Below are 21,874 nucleotides of genomic sequence, written 5' to 3'. Positions count from 1 at the left end.
CCATGAGGTCGCTAAGAGTCAGACACGACTGAGCGACTTCACTTTCACTTTCACGCATTGAGGAAGGAAATGGCAACCCACTCCAGTGCTCTTGCCTGGAGAATCCCAGGGAAGGGGGAGCCTTGTGGGCTGCTGTCTGTGGGGTCTCACAGAGTCGGACACGACTGAAGTGACGTAGCAGCAGCAGCAGCAGGACTTTATCCATTTCTTCTAGGTTATCCACTTTGTTGCCATATGACTGTTCATAGTAGTCTGTTACGATCCTTAGTATTTCTGTCATATCAGGTGCATCAGTTCAGTTCAGTCGCTCAGTCTTGTCTGACTCTTTGAGACCCCATGAACTACAGCACGCCAGGCTTCCCTGTCCATCACCGACTCCTGGAGCTTGCTCAAACTCATGTCCATCAAGTTGGTGAACCATCACTGACTAAATCAGGTGCATGTCTCCTATTTAATTTCTAATTTTATTTATTTGAACCTTATCTTTTTTTCTTGGTAATTATGGCTAAAGGTTTTTTATTTTATTTATCTTTTTGTTGATCTTTTCTGTTGTCTTTTGTCCCTGTTATATTTACACTCTGATCTTTGTTATTTCCTTACTTCAACTGCCTTTGCTTAGTTCTTCTTTTTCTAGTTCCTTAAGGTCTAAAGTTGGGTTGTTTATTTTAGCTTTTTCTTGTTTCTTAATGAAGACATTTATCCCTCTGAACTTCCCTCCTAGACCTGCCTCTGGTGTATCCCATAAGTTTTTGTATATTTTATGTCTAGTTTCATTTGTCTCAAGATATTTTTTGATTTCTCTTTTCATTTTCCTAAGGCCCATTGTTTGTTCAGTATCATGCCCTTTATTCTCCATATATTTGTAATTTTCCAGTTTTTATTTTTCATATAATTCTAGTTTTATACCATTGTGGTCAGAAAAGATACTTGATATGATTTCAAACTTTTGAAAGTTATTGACTTGTTTTGTGATGGCAATATATGACCTTTTCTGGAGAACATTCCATGTGCACTTAGAAGAATATTTATCCTGCTACTGTTGGATGGAATGTACTGTAAGTGCCTGTTAAGTCCTTTTAGCGTAACAGTAAAAGTAATTTAGTGAAAAAGTAATTGCAATTTTGGACAGTGAATTTTAAATCTTTATAACTAGGTTCAAACACATCTTTATTAAACAAAATAGGAACCATTACAATCAACACATTTTTGCCTACAAGAAATGATTGTTTATTCCTGTAGTGTAAAAATTCATGCTTCAGATTTTGATGAACTCTTGGAAAGCATTTTCTACCTCCTGCTGGTTATGGAAGCATTTTGCCTGCAAAAAGTTGTTGAGATGCTTGAAGAAGTGGTAGTCAGTTGGTGAGAGGTCAAGTGAATATGGCAGATGAGACAAAACTTCATAGCCCTATTCATTCAACTTTTGAAGTGTTAGTTGTGTCACATGCAGTCAAGCATTGTCATAGAGAAGAACTGGCCTTTTTCTGTTAACCAATACTGGCTGCAGATGTTGTAGTTTTTGGTGCATCTCATCGCCTTGCTGAGCATAGTCCTCAGATAGAATGGTTCTCTGGGATTCAGAAAGCTGTAGTGGGTCAGGTGGGCAGCAGACCCCCCAGCAATGACCATGACCTTTTTTTTTGTTGCAAGCTTGGCTTCGGGAAGTGCTTTGGCACTTCTTCTCAGACCAGTCACTGAGTTACACAAAATTCACTTTTTGTCACATGTCACAATCTGATGTAGAAATGGTTCTTTGTTGTTGCATAGAACAAGAGAAGATGACACTTCAAAATGGCAATTTTTTTGATTTGTGTTCAGCTCATGAGGCGCCCACTTATAGAACTTTTTCACCTTTCCAGTTTTCTTCAAATGCCAAACAAATGAAGAATGCTTGACTTGAGTTTTTCGGCAACAGTTTTGTTAATTGTTTTGTAATTCCTTTGTTCCTCTCTTCCTCTGTTGCCTTCTTCTTTGGGGGTGTGATAATTGTCTGTAATGTTATGCTCAGATTCCTTTATCTTTTATGGGTTTTTGCTTTGTGATTACAAAGGGGTAAAACATCTTGTAATTATATCATTCTATTGCATGCTAAGACAAATTAATTTGAAATACATATAAAGCTCTATAATTTTACTTTCTGTCCTGCTTTATGTTTTTGATGTTGCAGTTTATATCATCTTAGTGTATCCTTTAACAATTATATTTATATACTATATATAACCAGTTATTATAGTTACACAATTTTATTGTAGTTAGTTATTTTTACTACTTTTACCTTTTAACCTTCATAATAGATTTATAAGTGCTTTACCCACCACCGTTATAACATTAGAGTATTTTAAATTTAACTATATATCTACCTTTACCAGTGACATTTATACCTTCATATATTTTCATTTTAGTTTAAAGAGGTCCCTTTAACATTTCTTCAAAAGCCACTCTATTTGTGATAAACTCTTTCCACTTTTACTTGTCTGGAAAACTTTCTAGGTAGAGTATTCTTGGTCCTCAGGTTTTGTTTTGTTTTTCCCCAGTATTTCAACTATGTGCTGCTCCCTTTTGGCCTGCTAAAAGTCTTATAAGTGTTGCCTTGTACATAGCATGGTTTTCTCTTCCTGCTTATAAAATTCTGTCTTTGTCTTTAACTTGTGAAGTTTTAATTATAATGTATCTCAGTGTGTTTCTCTTTGTTTTCATCTTTTTTTGGAACTCAGTGGGTTTCCTAGATCTGATATTTGTTTTTTTTCCCCTATGTTAAGAGAAGTTTTTACCAATTATTTGAATATGTTTTCTCTCTAATGCAAATGCTTGTCTGCCTGATATTGTCCCATAAATCCTTTAAGCTAACTTCACCTTTTAAAAATCATCTTCCATTTTTAATTAATTCATTTTTGCTTCTCTGACTGGGTGAATTCTACTTCCCTTTCTTGGAGTTGGCTGATTATTTCTCAGTTTGATCTAGTAAGCTGCCAAACACTTCTGTTGAATTTTGCCATAAAATTCTCGTGTCCTTCAGCTCTGTTTAATGCTCTTGATAATACTCTTGATTTCTGTTTATTACTTTCTTATATTTTCTGTCTCTGTTCACAGTCTCACTTTATTCATGCATTGTCCTCTGTACCTTGGTAAGCATGTTTATTATGACCCTTATTTCGAACTTTGTCAAGTAAATCACTTGACTTCATTTCATTAAAGTCTTTTTCTGAAGTTTGTTTGTCTTGTTCTTTTTCTTGGGACCTATTCCTCTGTTTTTTTTCATTTAGCTTGCCTCTTTGTGTTGATTTCTATGCATTAGGTAAAACAACTACCTCTCCTAGCCTTAAAAGTGTGGCCTGTGATTGGCCAGGCTGCCTTCTTCGCTCTCAGTGGCTCCCAGGATTTGGGGCTTTGCCAAGATCCATCAGGGTCCCAAATGGGAAGATCTCAGTCAGTACCTGGATGCAGACTGTTTAGAAGATGGACCCTAAGGCAGCAGCTTTTAAAGTTTGCAAGCTAATCTCTTTCAAGGAAATATTGGAAGATGGGTGTTTGTATCTGCTGCTTCTGCATTTTGCCCTGGGAAGAAAACCAGTTAGAAACTGTTTGTTCACTACAGCAATCAAAACAGTGTGGTACTGACATAAAGATGGACATGCAGATCAGATCAATGAACAGAATGGAGTCCAGAAATAAATCCCTTTGTATATGGTTAACTAATTTTCAACAGGATTTCCAAGAAAGCAAAATGAAGAAAGTATAGTCTTCCAATGGTGCTGGGAAAACTGAATATTGCCATGCAAAAGAATAACATTAGATCCTTATCTTTGTCAGCTGAAAAAAATTCACAACCTAAAATCTGAGAATTATTTTTCGTTTAGCAGACTTTCTGAGGACTGCAAGCCTGGGAGGCAGACTCTCAGAGAGCTCTGAGGGACTGCTCCAAAGAGATAAGGGAGGAACCAGAGTGAAAAGGAGTTTTGCAAGAAAGACCAGGTAGTTGGTACATCAAAAGATTACTGTTAATTAAACAAAACTATGTATCTCAAGTTACTGAATTTAGCACTTTTCTATTTATGGGAAGATGCAAGAGTTTGGATTCATTGAATCATTCCTTTGGCATGCACTGTAACTTTCTTGTCTGGTGACTCAGCTGGTAAAGAACACACCTACCAGTGCAGAAAAAAATAAGAGATGTGGGTTCGATTCCTGGGTTGGGAAGATCCCCTGGAGAAGGAAATAGCAACATACTCCAGTATTCTTACCTGGCAAATTCTATGGACAGAGGACCCTGGTGGGCCACAGTCCATGGGGTGGCAAAGAGTCAGACCCGACTGAGTTGTGCCTGCACACTCATTACTTCGGTTCGTTTCTTAGCTCTATAATAGTCAGTATTCTGTTCTTTTCTATCCTGAGTTTGCTAAAGGCTCATCATCTGGATGGTTGTAATGGCTTGATGGCAGAAATATCCTTTGTTTGCTGATGTGACAGACAACATTTTCATTTGCCTTTTGTGTGCGTGCGTGCCAAGTCGCTTCATTCATGTCAGACTCTTTGTGACCCCATGGACTGTAGCCCGCCAGGCTCCTCTGTCCATGGGATTCTCCAGGCAAGAGTACTGGAGTGGATTGCCATGCCTTCCTCCAGGGGATCTTCCTGACGCAGGGATTGAACCCATGTTGCTTACATCTTCTATGTTGGCAGGCAGGGTCTTTACCGCTTACACCACCTGGAAAGCCCCTCATTCACATCTTACACCATCACGAAAGTCAGTTCAAAATGGATTAGACTTAAACATAAGACCTGAAAGTATAAAACTCTTAGAAGAAAACATAAGGAAAATGTTTATCATGTTGGACTTGGAAATGATTTCATGCAGATGACACCAAAGTCCAGGCAACAGAAACAAACAAAATAAGCCAGAGGAAATCAAACTAAAACACTTATGAACAGCAGAGATAACAATCAACAGAGTGCAAAGGCAACCTATGGAGAGGCAGAAAATATTTGCAAACCATGGTCTGATGGGGGTTAACCCCTAATATATATGAGGAACTCTTGTAGCTCAATAATAAGAAAGAAAAAAAAAGAATAACCTGATTTAAAAATGGACAAAGAACTTGGATAGACATTTCTCCAAAGAAGTTATACAAATGGCCAACAGAAAACATGAAAAAAAAATGCTTACTGTCTAGTCCTCAGGGAAATGCAAATCAAACCCCAATGAGGTGGTATCTGATACCTGTCAGGATGACTGTTACCAAAATTTAAAAAAGACATGTTAATGAGGATGTTGAGAATTGTAATGAACTCCTGTATACTATGAATGGTAGTGCTAAACGGTACAACTGGAAAACAGTGTGGAAGTTCCTCAAAAATTGAAAGTAGAACTACCATGTGATATAGCAATCCCACTTCTGGGTATTCACCCAAAATAATTGAAATCAGGATCTCAAAGAGATGTTAGTATTCCTATATTCACTGCAACACTCTCTATTAATACATTAACCAAGGTGTGGAGTGGTAACAGCCTAAATGTCCATTGATAGACAAATGGTTAAAGAAACTGCTGTGTGTGTATTTTATATATTCATATATATATATATATACACATAAACCAGTTATATCTATGCCTTAGGATCCTAAGGGAGAGTTTCCAGAGGTGCTGATCATGTTTGTGTGCTTTTCTCTAAGTATATTATTCTTTAAGTGATAGTTTATTTAAAAAACTATATATATTGTATAGTATACTATATATAATAATATATATTATACATATACAGAGAAAGCCAGACCAACAGATATAGACAGAGGAGAGAAACACAGAGGCACAAAGAAAGCTATTGTGCTGTGAAATGGCTCTTATATTTTCCTTAAATTTCCCTAAGCCTGAGAAAGTGGTACTGTTGCTTGAATGGTTTCAGTAAAACACATGTAAACAAAATCAAGGTGATAGTAAAACGTCACATTCAAATATCATTTCAAGTTATCTGAATGAAGAAAGAGAGAATAGTGTGCCTAAAAAATTTTTTTCTATGTTTATCTAAGGAACTAATTGTATTTATATATAGTTATTTCAATACTATTTTGTAGTATTATACTAGAATTCATAGAATTATAATTTTATCATCAAACATAATAGTAACAGAATAAACATCATACAACCAAAATGATTTTTCTAAAGGAAGGAAAACCCGATTATTGACTGCTTATTCATTTATTCTGCCATCTTTTTAGTATATTTGTTTTTATATATTTCTTTGCCCATAGTCACATTGTTTTTGGAGTTTTGGAAGCAACGACAAGCCAGACTGGAATATGAGTGGGACCTGGTAGACTTTGAAGAGGAGCAGCAGCAGCTTCAGCTAAGACCTGAATTTGAAGCTATGTGTAAAAAAAGGAAACTGAATACAGTGACTCAGGTATATTAGGAAACTGAAATAGGCAGTGTATTTCAGTGGACACACTGCCTGTTGGTGGCCTCTCAAATAATTATGTCTATTTTAATCTGCCTTTAAATATGAAAATTCTCCAACATATAAATCACGTAAACTTATTTACTTGATTTTTAACATGCATTTTGAATACAAGAAAAAGTAGGTAGGAAAGTGTAATGACTCCCAGGATGGAGTCATCACTCAGCTTCAATGATTTTTAATTCATGGGCAATCTTTTTTCTTTTATACACCCACCCCCCCGCCACTAGATTGAGCATGCATGCGTGAGTGCTAAGTAGACATGACTTAGACATGCTAAGTTATACCTGACTTCAGTCATGTCTAACTCTGTGTGATCCTGTGGACTGTAGCCCACCAGGCTCCTCCATCCATGGGATTCTCCAGGCAAGAATACTGGAGTGGGTTGCCGTGCCCTCCTCCAGGGGATCTTTCCGACCCAGGGATCGATCCTGCATCTCCTGTGTCTCCTGCATTGGCAGGCAGGTTCTTTACCACTAGTGCCACCTGCAATTATTTTGAAGCAGATCCAAGCCATCATACATAAAATACATAAGTGAAATAAAACAAAATAGAAAATAGTGTGTATGTTGTGGGCTTTATATATGAATTATATATATATATATATATATATATATATGAAACACACACACATATATGGAAATGATACTAAGTTTATGTGTGAAAATTAAAGTGGTATTATTTTAAGGTAATGAGCTTATGATTGATTGCTTTATTAGACCAAAGTTTATCCATCTAGACCATACTAATTGACTATAATGGGAAGATAATTGCACTGGTGTCTAGAAAAGAAAGTCTAGATTTTAGGATAACTGGCAAACTGGCTGTATGTTATTAATTGAGTTTTTTGACTTCTTGGTATCTCATTTTTGTTTCACATGAAAATGAAAGGTACTTTGTAACTCTTGTCTGCATATTCTTAGAGTTCTTACCTTGCCATACTCTATAATCACCATGTTACCTGATGCTATTAAAGGGAGACTAGAAAGCCTCTAAAATCTCTTCAGTACAATTCCCTACTCTGTTCAGGACACTATTCTTATGTATAACACTCAAAATCCTCACAGTTCAGGCATTCACTAAAGATTTATTAAATTGCATTGAAACCATACAGAAAATTCAATAAATGAATGAAGAGAAAAATCACCTCAGAAAATATATTAAAAATTTGGGTGACAATTTGAAATTAATTGAAATATATTAAAAGAAATATTGTCCTAGTAATGATATGATATATATCTGTTCATACTTCATGGGATATAAAAAGAATATAAAAGCAGCTCAGTTGGCTTTGCCAAAAACTATTGACCTAAAACCAAGATGTATTGAATGTTTACATTTGAAACCAGTTAAAAAAAAAAACAAAACATATGTATTAGTTCACTGTGAATCATCTATTTCACTTAGCTTTAATGGTTTTGGAAATGAGGTTTTGGTTTTTGTTTTTAACTTCATTGCAGTGCTTCTTCAGTCATTAAGCACAACCTAACCTCTTACATTTGAGTCTGTTAGGAACATGTACATGCATGCATGAAAACCCACACAACTGTACACACAAATATGTACACACATACAAACACACAAACATTGGATACACACATGTGCATCATCAGATGTATGCACGCACATCCTGAAGTTCAGTAGAGCTCTTGGGAAGCCTGCCCAAATGCAGTCTAACTCAATTAGAAAATTTTTAACATCATTAAAGCGTATGCACTTGAGCAGCAGCCTTCACGTTTTGACTTTTTTTTTCCTATGTTGCCCTGAATACCACTAGAATTCAGCACTCAGGAAATAATGTGTATATTATAAGTCTTATCATTTGTAGAATATTCCATCTAGGAGCCTTAAAGGTTTCTACCTAAATGTAAGGAACCACTACTAGAATATAGCTTTCCATGAGCTACGGTGAATCTACTGATTTAGAGCTACTTGAGCTGGGCTTTGTGATTTTGACTACTGCTTGGAATCCCGACTTTGAGGGTAGATTTTTAATTTTGCTGTGATTTCTTCAAAATTACAGGAGATGGAACCTTACTTGCCTCTATATAGCCGTCTTCCATGGTACATTTTATCAGGAGTCACAGTGATATTATGGGTGAGCATTCTTTAAAACTGTTGTCATCTATTTTATTTCAGATCATATTGGGGTTACCGCAGCAGTTTCATCTGCAGTGGCCCATGTCCCTCGCTTCCCTCCCCCTCCACAGTATTTTGTTTTTATCTTGAATGGAGTGCTTACATAAAATAATTTACATGGATGTATCATAATTAAACCTTGGAAAAAGAGTTGTGGGGAGAGAGAGGTGCCTTATATTAAAGCCTATTCCTCCTCCTCCCCCAGCTCTTCATTAATTTGGTGATAACTTGAAATCAGAACAGTATAACAAACAATTTGATTGCAGGCCATTTGGTTAGTTTTTGTGAAAAAATATTAATTTGTCTTTATACCCATCTAGAGTATCTATACAATATCATTAAGGTTCATTCTCTTGCCAAAATAATGGAAGAATATGTTACATCTTCTACTTAAATAATTTAATTAGTATATCCCATTGTTAGGGAGTCAGATTTTCTCCATGCTTTTTACCCAATAGCTTCCTCCATCTTCATAACGTATTTCCTGCCTTCCCTTTCCAAATCTATGCCCTCTTACAGTTGACCTTTAATTTTAGGAAACAGACAAAGTTACCCTCTGAGATATTAGCCTGTTGAAGTATAAATTATTGGCAATTGTAGACTATTGATTAACCTCACTACTCCATGTTGTCCCACCCATAATTTTTTTTTATCTTTAACCTTTTTTATTAAAGGCATTGGTTTTTCTATTTAAATGTGTATTTTCCTAGATGATATAAGAAGCATTTTAGGAGAGATGATAGAATTAAAAGGGGTTATAATCAATTGGGGACACTAAATGAAAAATATTCTAGAGTGTGATAAGATCACTGCCATTTATTTCTAGTACTCATTTAATTTTATTCAGTTCCTCAACTTTCACAATAAAATTCTCCTATCATTGTTATAAAGATCTTTGTGATTTTGCAGTATGGGAAGGTATAAAATTTATACTGGATCTATACAAATATCTAAACTACCAGGCTTATCAGACTGCTAATGGCAATATTGTAAGGGAAAATAAAATTGAATTTTTAAACATATTTTTTCTTGAGAAAGTATGTAATCTTCACAATACATATTTAACTAAAGCAGAGGTTACCAAACATTTGCTGTAAAGGATATATTATAGGTTTTGTGGGCCACAAATCATCTCTTATACATAATTGTCTTCTTTATAATCTTTTAAAAATGCAAAAAAAGGAGAAATCTTAGAGGGCTACCCAGGAACAGGTAAGACCACAGTCAGATGCTGGCTTGCTGGCTAATTTTCCAACTTGTTCAAGAGGGTGGACTTAAAGGATGAGCAACGAGCACTTTTCTATTTTTTACTTACTCAGCTGCTACCATACGCCTTATCTCTAACCTTTTTACTTTCCTAGTTTTCACTTCCTGCCGTTTATACCATCTACAGGGAGAGGGGGCTTCCCTGGTGTCTCAGCGGTAAAGAATCCGCTTGCCAAGCAGGAGATGTGGGTTTGATCCCTGGGTCAGGAAGATCCCCTGGAGAAAGAAATGGCAACCCAGTCTTCTTGCCTGGGAAATCCCATGGACAGAGGAGCCTGGTGGGCTACAGTCTCTGAGATCGCAAGAGTTGAACAGGACTGAGCAACTAAACAACAATAGTGAGAGGAACTGGCTTGGCTTGCTCTCCACGTCAGATCTGCTAAACTTAATATATGAGCTGAAGAGAAGAGTATGTTTCAGCTCTGTATATGTTGTCCAGATTCAGAGACCAGAGTGACCAGTTTTTGTTTCCCTTCCCCAGATGGCTCTGATTGTCGCGTGTATGGTAGCTGTGATTGTATACCGCCTGTCAGTCTTTGCTACATTTGCTAGCTTCATGGAAAGTGAAGCATCCTTAAAGCATGTCAAAAGTTTCCTCACTCCCCAGATAGCCACATCTCTCACTGGATCGTGCTTGAACTTCATTGTCATCTTGATCTTGAATTTCTTTTATGAAAAGATATCTGCCTGGATTACAAAAATGGGTAAGCTGGCCAAATCATTAGTATGACTCTGAATAACAATTCCTACCAATGTTACACCTTCATTCTGGATCAGCCCCCAGGGAATTCTTTTCAAAGCACATTTCAAGACTGTTTTGCTCTACAGGTAGACACATAGCCTGGTACTTCAGAATTCCCTAACAGCTACATTCAGGTCTATTATAATGGAAGCAGGAAGAAGAACTAAAAGGAATTAGGCCTCTGTAGATCTTTTTTGAGTATTCTTGCCTTGATCCTTCCTTGATGGGATTAATTGAAACCTAAATAAAATCCTCACACATTTCTCAAGACACAGATAATTCTTATTTCTTGTATATGGTTTTTGGGAGGTGTTGAATTTTGAAAGCCACTGTCAGAAAAGCAGAACAATCAGGTCCTCCTGAAGAAATCTAAAAGTTAGTGCTTTTCTTTTCAGTTGCCATGTCTTAGGAGCTGGATTATGTTCTTGTGAAATTTTCTCCTAAAACCATGAGGGAAGGTGAAGAGGTCCCCAGGTGGAATGGGAGGTTCCTCTGGGGAGAGTAGCACGGTTGTTTCTGCCGTTGCCCCCAGCAAGCTGGAGACTAGATCAGAGACAGCTCCTGCCTCAGCTTCTTCTGTGACTGCCCTCTCCAAGAGCTTCTGCCTCTCTCCAAATCTGTGCACTGTCACTGGACCAGCACAGTATTTACTCAGCACTAGGGTAAATACTGGAGAAGGAATGGCAACCCACTCCAGTGTTCTTGCCTGGAGAACCCCGAGGACAGAGGAGCCTGCTGGGCTGCTGTCCATGGGGGTCCCACAGAGTCAGACACGACTAAAGCAACTTAGCACGCATGCATGCATGCACTGGAGAAAGAAATGGCAACCCACTCCAGTGTTCTTGCCTGGAGAATCCCAGGGACAGAGGAGCCTGGTGGGCTGCCGTCTATAGGGTCACACAGAGTTGGACACGACTGAAGTGACTTAGCAGCAGCAGCAGCAGCAGCAGGGTAAACACTGAGAAGTCACTGCCATTATAAATATTCTTTTCATATTTGGAGTTTGCAACAGTGTGTGTGTGTATGTGTGTATACATATATCTGTGTATGTGTGTGTATAATATATATTAGCACCTAAAACCCAAGCACCTAAAAATACCGTAGCTTTCATCACTGAGAAAAATCACCTGTACTCACCTTAGAGCTTTTGTAGGAATGCAACTAAATTTTAGTAAAGTGGAAGAGTTATCTGTGTCTTCAGAATATGCGTCACCATTTCCGTGTTGCTGAACATGTCCTGGTTTTGGCTGAATCAGCTCATACCCTTGGAAGATCATCATCTCAGAAAAACATGGTCCCTTACTCTTTCACAGCTCATGCCTTCTCCTATGGTGTGAAGAGACTCTTAACATTTTCTTATCTTTGGAGTTCATTAAGCAGGAGATCATGATCATCCACTTTATTTTTTTTTCCATTTATTTTTATTCGTTGGAGGCCAATTACTTACAATATTGTAGTGGCTTCTGCCATACATCGACATGAATCAGCCATGGAGTTACATGTGTTCCCCATCCCAATCCCCCCTCCCACCTCCCTCTCTACCCGATCCCTCTGGGTCTTCCCAGTGCACCAGGCCCGAGCACTTGTCTCATGCATCCCACCTGGGCTGGTGATCTGTTTCACTATAGATAATATACATGCTGTTCTCTCGAAACATCCCACCCTCGCCTTCTCCCACAGAGTCCAAAAGTCTGTTCTGTACATCTGTGTCTCTTTTTCTGTTTTGCATATAGGGTTATCATTACCATCTTTTTAAATTCCATATATATGCGTTAGTATACTGTTCAGAGAAATGCAAATCAAAACCACAATGAGGTACCATTACACACCAGTCAGAATGGCTGCTATCCAAAAGTCTACAAGCAATAAATGCTGGAGAGGGTGTGGAGAAAAGGGAACCCTCTTACACTGTTGGTGGGAATGCAAACTAGTATAGCCACTATGGAAAACAGTGTGGAGATTTCTTAAAACTTGGAAATAGAACTGCCGTATGACCAGCAATCCCACTCCTGGGCATACACACCAAGGAAACCAGATCTGAAAGAGACACATGTACCCCAATGTTCATCGCAGCACTGTTTATAATAGCCAGGACATGGAAGCAACCTAGATGCCCATTAGCAGATGAATGGATAAGGAAGCTGTGGTACATATACACAATGGAATATTACTCAGCCATTAAAAAGAATTCGTATGATCATCCACTTTAAATGAAGGAGAGGGGAAATGTGTACTATTGCTGCCACTGTTTGCATGACATTGTTTTAAAACTTGATAGACCCATTTAATTCATGAGAGGGAAGTGCAATTCAATGTGGAAATCACCCTCTGCCCTTTATATGATCTTTGTTTAAACCGTATTGGAAATAGACAAGAGAGATCTGAAATGTTTACAGGATATCATGTAGTGATATGGAGATGGAAATGGCAACCCACTCCAGTATTCTTGCCTGGAGTATCCCTTGGACAGAGGAGCCTGCTGGGCTACAGTCCTTGGGGTCGCAGAGTCGAACACGACTGAGTGTGCACACACGCACAGATATCCTGGGAATCATGGAGATGAGCAGGAGGCTCTTCAGTTTGATAAGGGTTTGAATTCTATATTCTGACTGTGTGGCCCCAGGCAAGTATTTCACCCCTCTAAACATACTAATGATGGCTTTCCAGCCTTCTCTGGTGATGAGATTAATGCAATGCCAGTCCTAGAAAGCCTAGTACACTTCCATAGCTACTTAATATTGGTCAGTTAGGAACTCAGTGGGTAGCATTTCAACACACTCTGAGTAATATGACGAGCTATCCACTTGTCCCAGGGAGTAAAACATTTTAAGAAGAAACAGGGAGGCACATTATTAAACCTTGTTTTTTTTTTTTTAATTAGAAATTCCTCGGACTCACCAGGAGTATGAGAGCAGTCTTACCTTGAAAATGTTCCTGTTTCAGTTTGTAAATTATTATTCATCCTGCTTCTACGTAGCGTTCTTTAAAGGGAAGTTTGTGGGATATCCCGGAAAATACACATATTTGTTTGGTGTGTGGAGAAGTGAAGAGGTAAGAATTCTCTAGAGAGGTGATATTTATGGCTTCAGTAACTCACTGTTGGTTCAGTACCTTTAGGTGTGCCCCACACTTACTCAAATTTTATCAAGTTTCAAGAAAAGTCTAAGATACTGACTCTGACCATGGAGCATATTGGTCTTAGAATCCTGCTGATAGACTCTCCAGTTTGTTTGGGGAAAGAAAGTTATGTTGTACCTATTGTTTGATATAAAACATGAGCTATGAACTGGAATAAGTAAGTTCTATATTCCTGAAGGCTTCCAGCAAAGGACGAATGATAACTTCCTAGAGGTACAGCAGAAAGTGCTCCCCATATGGGTATAGAATTAGACCAGCTCAGTGATTTCCAAATCTGGCTTGCTACCAGATCACATGAAGAAAATAACAACTTTCAGCCCTAACACAGATAGAAAGATTCGGAATTTTCTAAGAATAAGGCCCAGAAACCTGTCTTTTTTCTTTTCTTTTTTTTTTTTTTTTTTAACATATTCCACAGCTAAATCGAATGCAACTAGATGGCTTCCCTTAGTAGCTCTGTTGGTAAAGAATCTGCCTGCAATGCAGGAAACCTGGGTTTGATTCCTGGATGGGGAAGATCTCCTGGAGAAGGAAATGGCAACCCACTTCAGTATTCTTAAGAACCTGGAGAATCCCCATGGACAGAGGAGCCTGGCAGGCACAATCCATGGGGTCTCAAGAGTCGGACATGACTTAGTGACTAAATCACCACCACCACACCACTGTGATCATGCTTGAAACTTGGGACTAAATATCCCTTTGTATCATTTAATATCTGTTCCAATGCGAATCTTCAGATTCTCACCTTCTGGTTTGAGTTTTCTTTTGTCGCAAAAGTCCATCTTTTCATCATTCACTTAATTTTTCTCCTTTTTCTTCCTGCTAGTGTGATCCTGCAGGCTGTCTAGTAGAACTGACAACCCAGTTGACCATCATAATGACTGGGAAACAGATCTTCGGAAACGTTAAGGAGGCCATTTATCCGTATGTATGACTACAAGTTTTTGCTTTATTTAAGTAACCATGAGAGATTTCCTCTGAAAGAAGGTGGAATTCTTTGATTATCATGGTGCTTTTGTTAGCTAACGTCTAAGTCAACAGCAATAACAACAGAAAATTCACTTAAAAAAAATATTTATTTATTTTAATTGGAGGATAATTATAATACTGTGGTGGTTTTTGCCATACATTGACATTAATCAGCCAAGGGTGCACGTGTTTCCCCCCATCCTGAAATCCCCTCCCACCTCCCTTCCCACCCCATCCCTCTGGATTGTCCCAGAGCATTGGCTTTGAGTGCCCTGCTTCATGCATTGAATTTGCACTGGTCATCTATTTTACATGGGGTAATATACATGTTCAATGCTATTCCACTTTTAATCAACAGTCAAATGTATATAAAGGTAATACAGATTTTTAAATGTGCATCTCTGTTTGCTTGAGTGAAGTTTATTTCACTCAATATATGAATATTTCACTGGGAAATCTAAATGTTATATGCTCTGTAAATTATTCTACAGTTACATTTTATTTCTCAAAATTACTGGAAGTCAAACTCTTTGAAAATATCTGTGTGTCATGGACACATGTTATTGAACCAAAGTCGGGTCCACTTGCCTGCCCACAATAAAGTCAATCTACCCATACCAGATTGTGGTAAAGGAAAGTGCAGTGTTTATTGTTCAGTTCAGTTCAGTCGCTCAGTCGAGTCCGACGCTTTGTGACCCCATGAACCGCAGCATGCCAGGCCTCCCTGTCCATCACCAACTCCCGGAGTCCACCCAAACCCATGTCCATCAGGTCGGCGATGCCATCCAACCATCTTGCCCTCTGTCATCCCCTTCTCCTCCTGCCCTCAATCTTTCCCAGCATCAGGGTCTTTTCAAATGAGTCAGCTCTTTGCATGAGATGGCCAAAGTATTGGAGTTTCAGCTTCAACATCAGTCCTTCCGATGAACACCCAGGACTGATCTCCTTTAGGATGGACTTGTTGGATCTCCTTGCAGTCCAAGGGACTCTTCAAGAGTCTTCTCCAACACCGCAGTTCAAAAGCATCAGTTCTTTGGCGCTCAACTTTCTTTATAGTCCAACTCTCACATCCATACCTGACTACTGGAAATACCGTAACTTTGACTAGATGGACATTTGTTGGCAAAGTAATGTCTCTGCTTTTTAACATGCTCTCTAGGTTGGTCTTAACTTTCCTTCCAAGGAGTAAACGTCTTTTAATTTCATGGCTGCAATCACCATCTGCAGTGATTTTGGAGCCCAGAAAAATAAAGTCTGCCACTGTTTCCACTGTTTCCCCATCTATTTCCCATGAAGTGATGGGACCAGATGCCATGATCTTAGTTTTCTGAATGTTGAGCTTTAAGCCAACTTTTTCACTCTCCTCTTTCACTTTCATCAAGAGGCTCTTTAGTTCTTCTTCACTATCTGCCATAAGGGTTGTGTCATCTGCATATCTGAGGTTTATTGTAATGTGCCATAAAATAGTCTGGGACAGCTAGTGCTGAAAAAGCTTGGACTCCCCGATGGGTTTCAGGAAGGCATTTTCAAAGTCTGGGTGACCTCGGAGGTGGTCATAGGATATGTGATCAGCTCATGCACAGTTCTCTGATTGGTTGATGCTGACGTAACATGGTGATGTCACAGAGGTAAACATTATAAATCCTAAGGAATCTTGGGGGTATATGCTTATGGTCATTAAGTAGTTAACATCTTCCATTTGGTGGAGGTTTTCATATCTGTGAAACAACTCAGGAAATGTCTCTCAGATAATATTATCTAATTCCTTCAAAGAGGAGCTAAAGCAGATGATTGGGAAGGAGTCTGTCCCAGGAAGGCCCTACAGGGTCCTGCTCAACTATACATCTAGGCACGAAAATCTGTTATGAATTAAATGCTGGCACATGAAGGGATCACTCTCTGTCCCCAAAGCATAGCAATAATGAATGCATTGTTTAAAAAAAGAAGAAGAAGAAAGAAAGCAAACCAAAATGACAGTTGTAAGATGAAAATTCCCATGAATAGAAAGAGATAGAATTGTAAGCCTGTAATATTGCAGGGCTCCGAGTTAGGAAATGACACTGTTGGGGTATTAACATCTATAGGATGAACTAGACTGGAAGTGGAGCATTTGAGACAAGGAACTAGTCAGTCTAACAGTACTTAAATCCAGGGGCTGGGTTTATTCTTACTCATGAAAGGTGATTGAGAGCACCCTCACCCCCTGCTCTCACCCCCCCAACAGTTTCCACCCCAGCACTCCTGGGGTGCTATTTCATGTGCCAGCAAAGGAAGAACACAGATGTTATCCTCTCAAACAGTATTTGTTACACCACATCCCTAATATTGCCACAGAGAAATAATGCCAAACTAATGCCAAGTTGTTATTTTAAATCCTAGCTCTAGATTGAGAACCTGGAGGGAAGAATGGAGTTAAACACCTAAACCAAACAGAAGAGGAAAATTAATATTTGCAGAGAGGAAAGGAGACAGACAGGGCAGTAGAAGAAAAGAGAGAGAAGTAAATTTAAGCCTGCAAACCAAAATTTGAAAACTTAAATGAGATGTAATGCTACAAAGGTCGCTAACAAAATCAGTTCTTAGAAAGTGAACTTACTCCAGGTGGAAGATTCTGACAAAGTCTAAAAGTATAGAAGGAGATGATATTGTCAATAAAAGGGTCAGGAAATACTTTAAATAAACATAGATATAAATGAAATAAAACAAATGAATATCAAAAAGAATCAATTATTAATATATAAAAGTGAAAAATCACACTTTAAATAAAGAGTACAATACATGGGATCCATTACAGGCTGGACACAATTGAAGAGTGAATTAGTGAATTGGAAAACTGTACTGAGAAGTTCCCACACTGTGCAGTGGAACAGAGAGACAACGAGGTTAAAAAAATTAAAGTGGCAGGGGAGCTATATAAAGTGGCTTCCACCTTAATATCCTAGTAGTTTCAGGGGAAAAAATGAATGAATAGTGGAGGAAAAAATTCTTTGAGTAGGTAATTGCTGAAAATTTTCTGAAATTAATAAAAGCATGAGTTCCAGAAATGAAAATGAATCCAGAGTATGAAGCAAGATAAATTAAATTCATAATTGGATATGTTATGGTCAATCTATAGAACATCGGGGATAAAAGCATCTTAAAATCTTTCAGAAGAAAAAGGAATGCCACCTATATTCAACAGATTTCTTACCAATAACATTACATGCAAAAGTATTCTCAAGATTCTTAGTGAAAAAAAAAGCTCACCTTAGATTTCTAGAAGCATTTTAATTATTACATAAAGTACAGGTGAAATAAAGGCATTTTTAGACATGAAAGAAAAATAAGAGTTTACGTTCATAGACCCTCATTGGAAGAACTACTGAAAGAAGAAATGGAAGTATGGAATGGAAGAAACATTGTCAGTACAGCAATTGATAGTTCAGAGAAATGCACTTTGATACAAATCTTCAAACTGTGGAAAATTTGTATGCTGAAAACCACAAATCCTGTTGAAAAAAATTACATCTATGTGAATGGAGAGGAATATTGTGTTGATGGATTGGAAGATTCAGCTTAGTAAAGATGCCAATTATCCCCCAAATTAATAAATAGATCTGTTGCTCCAATCAAAATATCTGCAGGATTTTAGTAGATATAGTGAAGCATATGCTCAAATTTATATTGAAGACAAATGAACTAGAATGGTCAAAGCAAATTTGATAAAGAAGAATAAAGTTGGGGAAATTAACACTATTCAATATCTCTCAGTCATGTACAACTCTTTGCGACCCCGTGGACTGTATCACTTCAGGCTTCACTGTCCATGGTTTTAAGACTTAACTATAAAACCATATTAATCAACTCAGGACTGGTGAAAGGATAGACATATAAGCCAAATGAAACAGAGACTGAAGAAATAAGTCCACACAAATAAAGCTATTTTACTTTTTTTTTCATTTATTTTTAGCTATTTTACTTTTGACAAAGGTGAAGAAACAATTCATTAAAGAAAACTCATTTTTTTCAATAGCTAGTGCTAGAACAACTGGGCATCCATATACAAAATAACAAAACTCCATGTACTCTGACTCTTCACTCAAAAATTAACTCAAAAGTATCATAGATGATATAGCCATTTTTCTTTTTTGGAAAAAGCAGGGAAGTTATTACAGAATTCAAGATAGTGATTACTAAATAGGGAAATTAAGAGGTTTGTAATTAGAATGGAGCACATAGATGTGCTTCTGTGATTCCTGAAAAAATTCTTTCTTGAATTGGATGGTCTCCTTTCCTTTTTGACTCCAGTTACATGCATACCCATCTTGTTGGTATTGTCTCAAAAGTCTCAGGGGTTCTCTTCCCTTTTTATCATTCCTTTTTTTCTTTGTATTTCAGGTTTGATATAAGCAGCATATGTGTTCCTTTTAATTAACACATTTGACACGATGCTTTTATATTGCTTATTTGTTAATTTTTTCCAGTTTGGAGTGTATAAATAATATCTCATTTTGCTCTTATTTTGCATTTCCTCCATTAATAACATGAATAAGTCTTTTGACCATACAGATGAGATGCTGTTCATGTTCTTTAATCATTTTTCTCCTTGTCTGTTTATATTTTTTCTAATTGATTTGTAGGAATACTCTATAACTTTGGTTACTGTGTTTTTGTTTGCTTGCTTTTTGGTTATATGTGCTGCAAGTACCTTATCCCAGCACAAGTTTTTCTAATAGTGTCTTTAATCAGTTTCTCATGTTCAGTACTACAGACATTTTGGACCAGATAATTGTTTGGTATTGGAAGCTCCCTTTGCATTGTAAGATGTTTAGCAGCATCCTTGAACTCTACCTACTATATTCCAGTAGCCCACCTTCTCCCCAGTTGTGACAACCAGATACTTCAGATAATGTCCCATGTGGGCTAAATCACTTCCAGTCTGGAACCACTTCTGTAGATGGACAAAAGTCTATATTTTTAATATAGTAGAATTTTTGTCAACTCTTTCTTTAATGGTTTAGCATTTTTAGTCTTGTTCAATACATCCTTTCATACCTCAAGATCAAAAACCAATTCTCATGTACTTATATTTAAATATTTTTAATATTGTAGCATTACTATTGTCTTTCTCTTTTAAATTCTTAATATACTATGGAAGGGATTTTCATGTTTGCTATAAAAGGTCCAATTTCATTTCTTACACACATAATTTCATGTTGCCAATGATTGAAAGTCCCTTTTCCCCACTCTCTATGATCTGCGACACTGTTTATGCCAAACAGCAAAGGCAGGGTTATAATCGGCCTCCATTCTGCTCCAGAATTCGTCTGTCCCTACACCAGTGCCACAGGGCTCCCCTCGGGGCTCAGCGGTAACGAACCCACCTGCTGCACAGGGGCCGCAGGAGACTCGGGGTCAATCCCTCGGCTGGGAAAATCCACCGGAGGAGGCCACGGCACCCCACTCCAGTATTCCTGCCTGGAGAAGCCCATGGACAGAGGACCTGGCGGGCCATAGTCTATGGGGTCACAGAGAGTCAGACACCACTGAGTGACTTAGCATGGCTGGGAAAATCCACCGGAGGAGGCCACGGCACCCACTCCAGTATTCCTGCCTGGAGAAGCCCATGGACAGAGGAGCCTGGCAGGCCATAGTCCATGGGGTCACAGAGAGTCAGACACCACTGAGTGACTTAGCATGGCTGGGAAAATCCACCGGAGGAGGCCACGGCACCCACTCCAGTATTCCTGCCTGGAGAAGCCCATGGACAGAGGAGCCTGGCAGGCCATAGTCCATGGGGTCACAGAGAGTCAGACACCACTGAGTGACTTAGCATGGCTGGGAAAATCCACCGGAGGAGGCCACGGCACCCACTCCAGTATTCCTGCCTGGAGAAGCCCATGGACAGAGGACCTGGCGGGCCATAGTCCGTGGGGTCACAGAGTCAGACACCACTGAGTGACTTAGCACGAGGCACACCAGTACTATTCTCCCTTAGTTAAGACACTTAATCACTAACTCTTCATATATGGTGGGGTCAGTTACTTGTTTTTTATCTGTGGAAGCATCTTCACTGTCCTTTGTCTTTCATCTTTCTGCGTAAATTTTAGAAACATCTTGGCAGAATTCACATGGAAAAGTATTTTGGTTTTTTGATTGGAATTATGTTTCAATTGTTTCAGTAAAAACACCTAACATTATATTATGCCAGGTCTTTTTATTCACAAATGTATATTTTGGACATTAATGACTTTAAATATTTAAAGTTCAGCATACAGGTCTTCTAAATCTCTGATCAAATCCATTTCTAGATACTTTTAATTGCTATTGTAAATGGTACCTTTTAAAAATTATATTTTCTCCTATGTTTTGTGAATGTATAGGAATGCAATATATTGATAAACTCTTATTATTTGTAATAATTTTTGTCTATATTCATTTGAGTTTTCTAGGCAAGCAGTCCATTCACATTACTGTTTGTAATCATAGATTTCTCTTTCATTTCCAGTTTTTTTTTTACTTTTTCTTTTTCATTTTATTGTTTGGCTAAGATCTTCATTAAAGTCTTGAAATGTGATCATATACACTCTTATTTTTACCTTAATTCTAAAGGGAATTCTGCTAATTTTTCCCTATTAAGAATTATGGTTAGCCCAGGATTTTGGTAGATGCTTTTGGTCAAACTGAGGTAATTTTCTTCTTTTCCTTCTTTTCTATCATAAATAGGTTTTAATAGGTTGTTGAAATACATCAAATGCATTTTTCTGCATTAGTCACCATGATTTTATAATTTTTTTCTTAAATGTGTTAATATGATCTCTTACATGGATTGAGTTTTTAATTTTGAAAAAGTCTTTTCTTAAGTAATCCAATATATCATGATATATTAAATTATATATATATATTATGTATATATTTATATATAGAATTGAATTAGGTAATATCTTGTGTAGGATTATTATATTTATTGTCATGTGTTAGATAAACGTCTGTATTCCCTTGTCATACATTTTCTGTTGTAACCCATTTCTCATTCCCCCAAGTGCCTTAGTATCACAGCATCATTGAGGTTAGTGAACTAGATATGTAAAAACAGTCCTGTGGTGACCTGTCCTCCATGTACTCTTTAAAGAACTGTCTCTGAGTAAATACATTACCCTGCAGAGGCAGGGTTGTCTTCCTTTCTTAA

General features: G+C 37.8%; 1 protein-coding gene across 5 annotated transcripts in view; it reads left to right on the top strand.

Moving 5' to 3' along the window:
- ANO5 (anoctamin 5) overlaps positions 1-21,874 on the top strand; it is a 96,600-nt gene that overhangs the window by 60,949 nt on the left and 13,777 nt on the right. For 3 of the 5 annotated variants that reach the window (XM_070457280.1, XM_070457284.1, XM_070457282.1), the window contains 5 exons: positions 6,247-6,398; positions 8,476-8,550; positions 10,339-10,561; positions 13,481-13,650; positions 14,564-14,661. In XM_070457280.1, coding sequence (XP_070313381.1) covers positions 6,247-6,398; positions 8,476-8,550; positions 10,339-10,561; positions 13,481-13,650; positions 14,564-14,661 — 718 coding nt within the window. The remainder of the gene's footprint in view (positions 1-6,246; positions 6,399-8,475; positions 8,551-10,338; positions 10,562-13,480; positions 13,651-14,563; positions 14,662-21,874) is intronic. The other 2 variants (XM_070457283.1, XM_070457285.1) reach the window with 2 other exon arrangements.

Source organism: Odocoileus virginianus, chromosome 28, assembly GCF_023699985.2.
Source record: "Odocoileus virginianus isolate 20LAN1187 ecotype Illinois chromosome 28, Ovbor_1.2, whole genome shotgun sequence".
In the NCBI taxonomy this organism is placed as follows: Eukaryota; Metazoa; Chordata; class Mammalia; order Artiodactyla; family Cervidae; genus Odocoileus; species Odocoileus virginianus.
The sequence above is the reverse complement of the archived record's forward strand: the minus strand, read 5'-3'. Positions and strand labels throughout refer to the sequence as shown.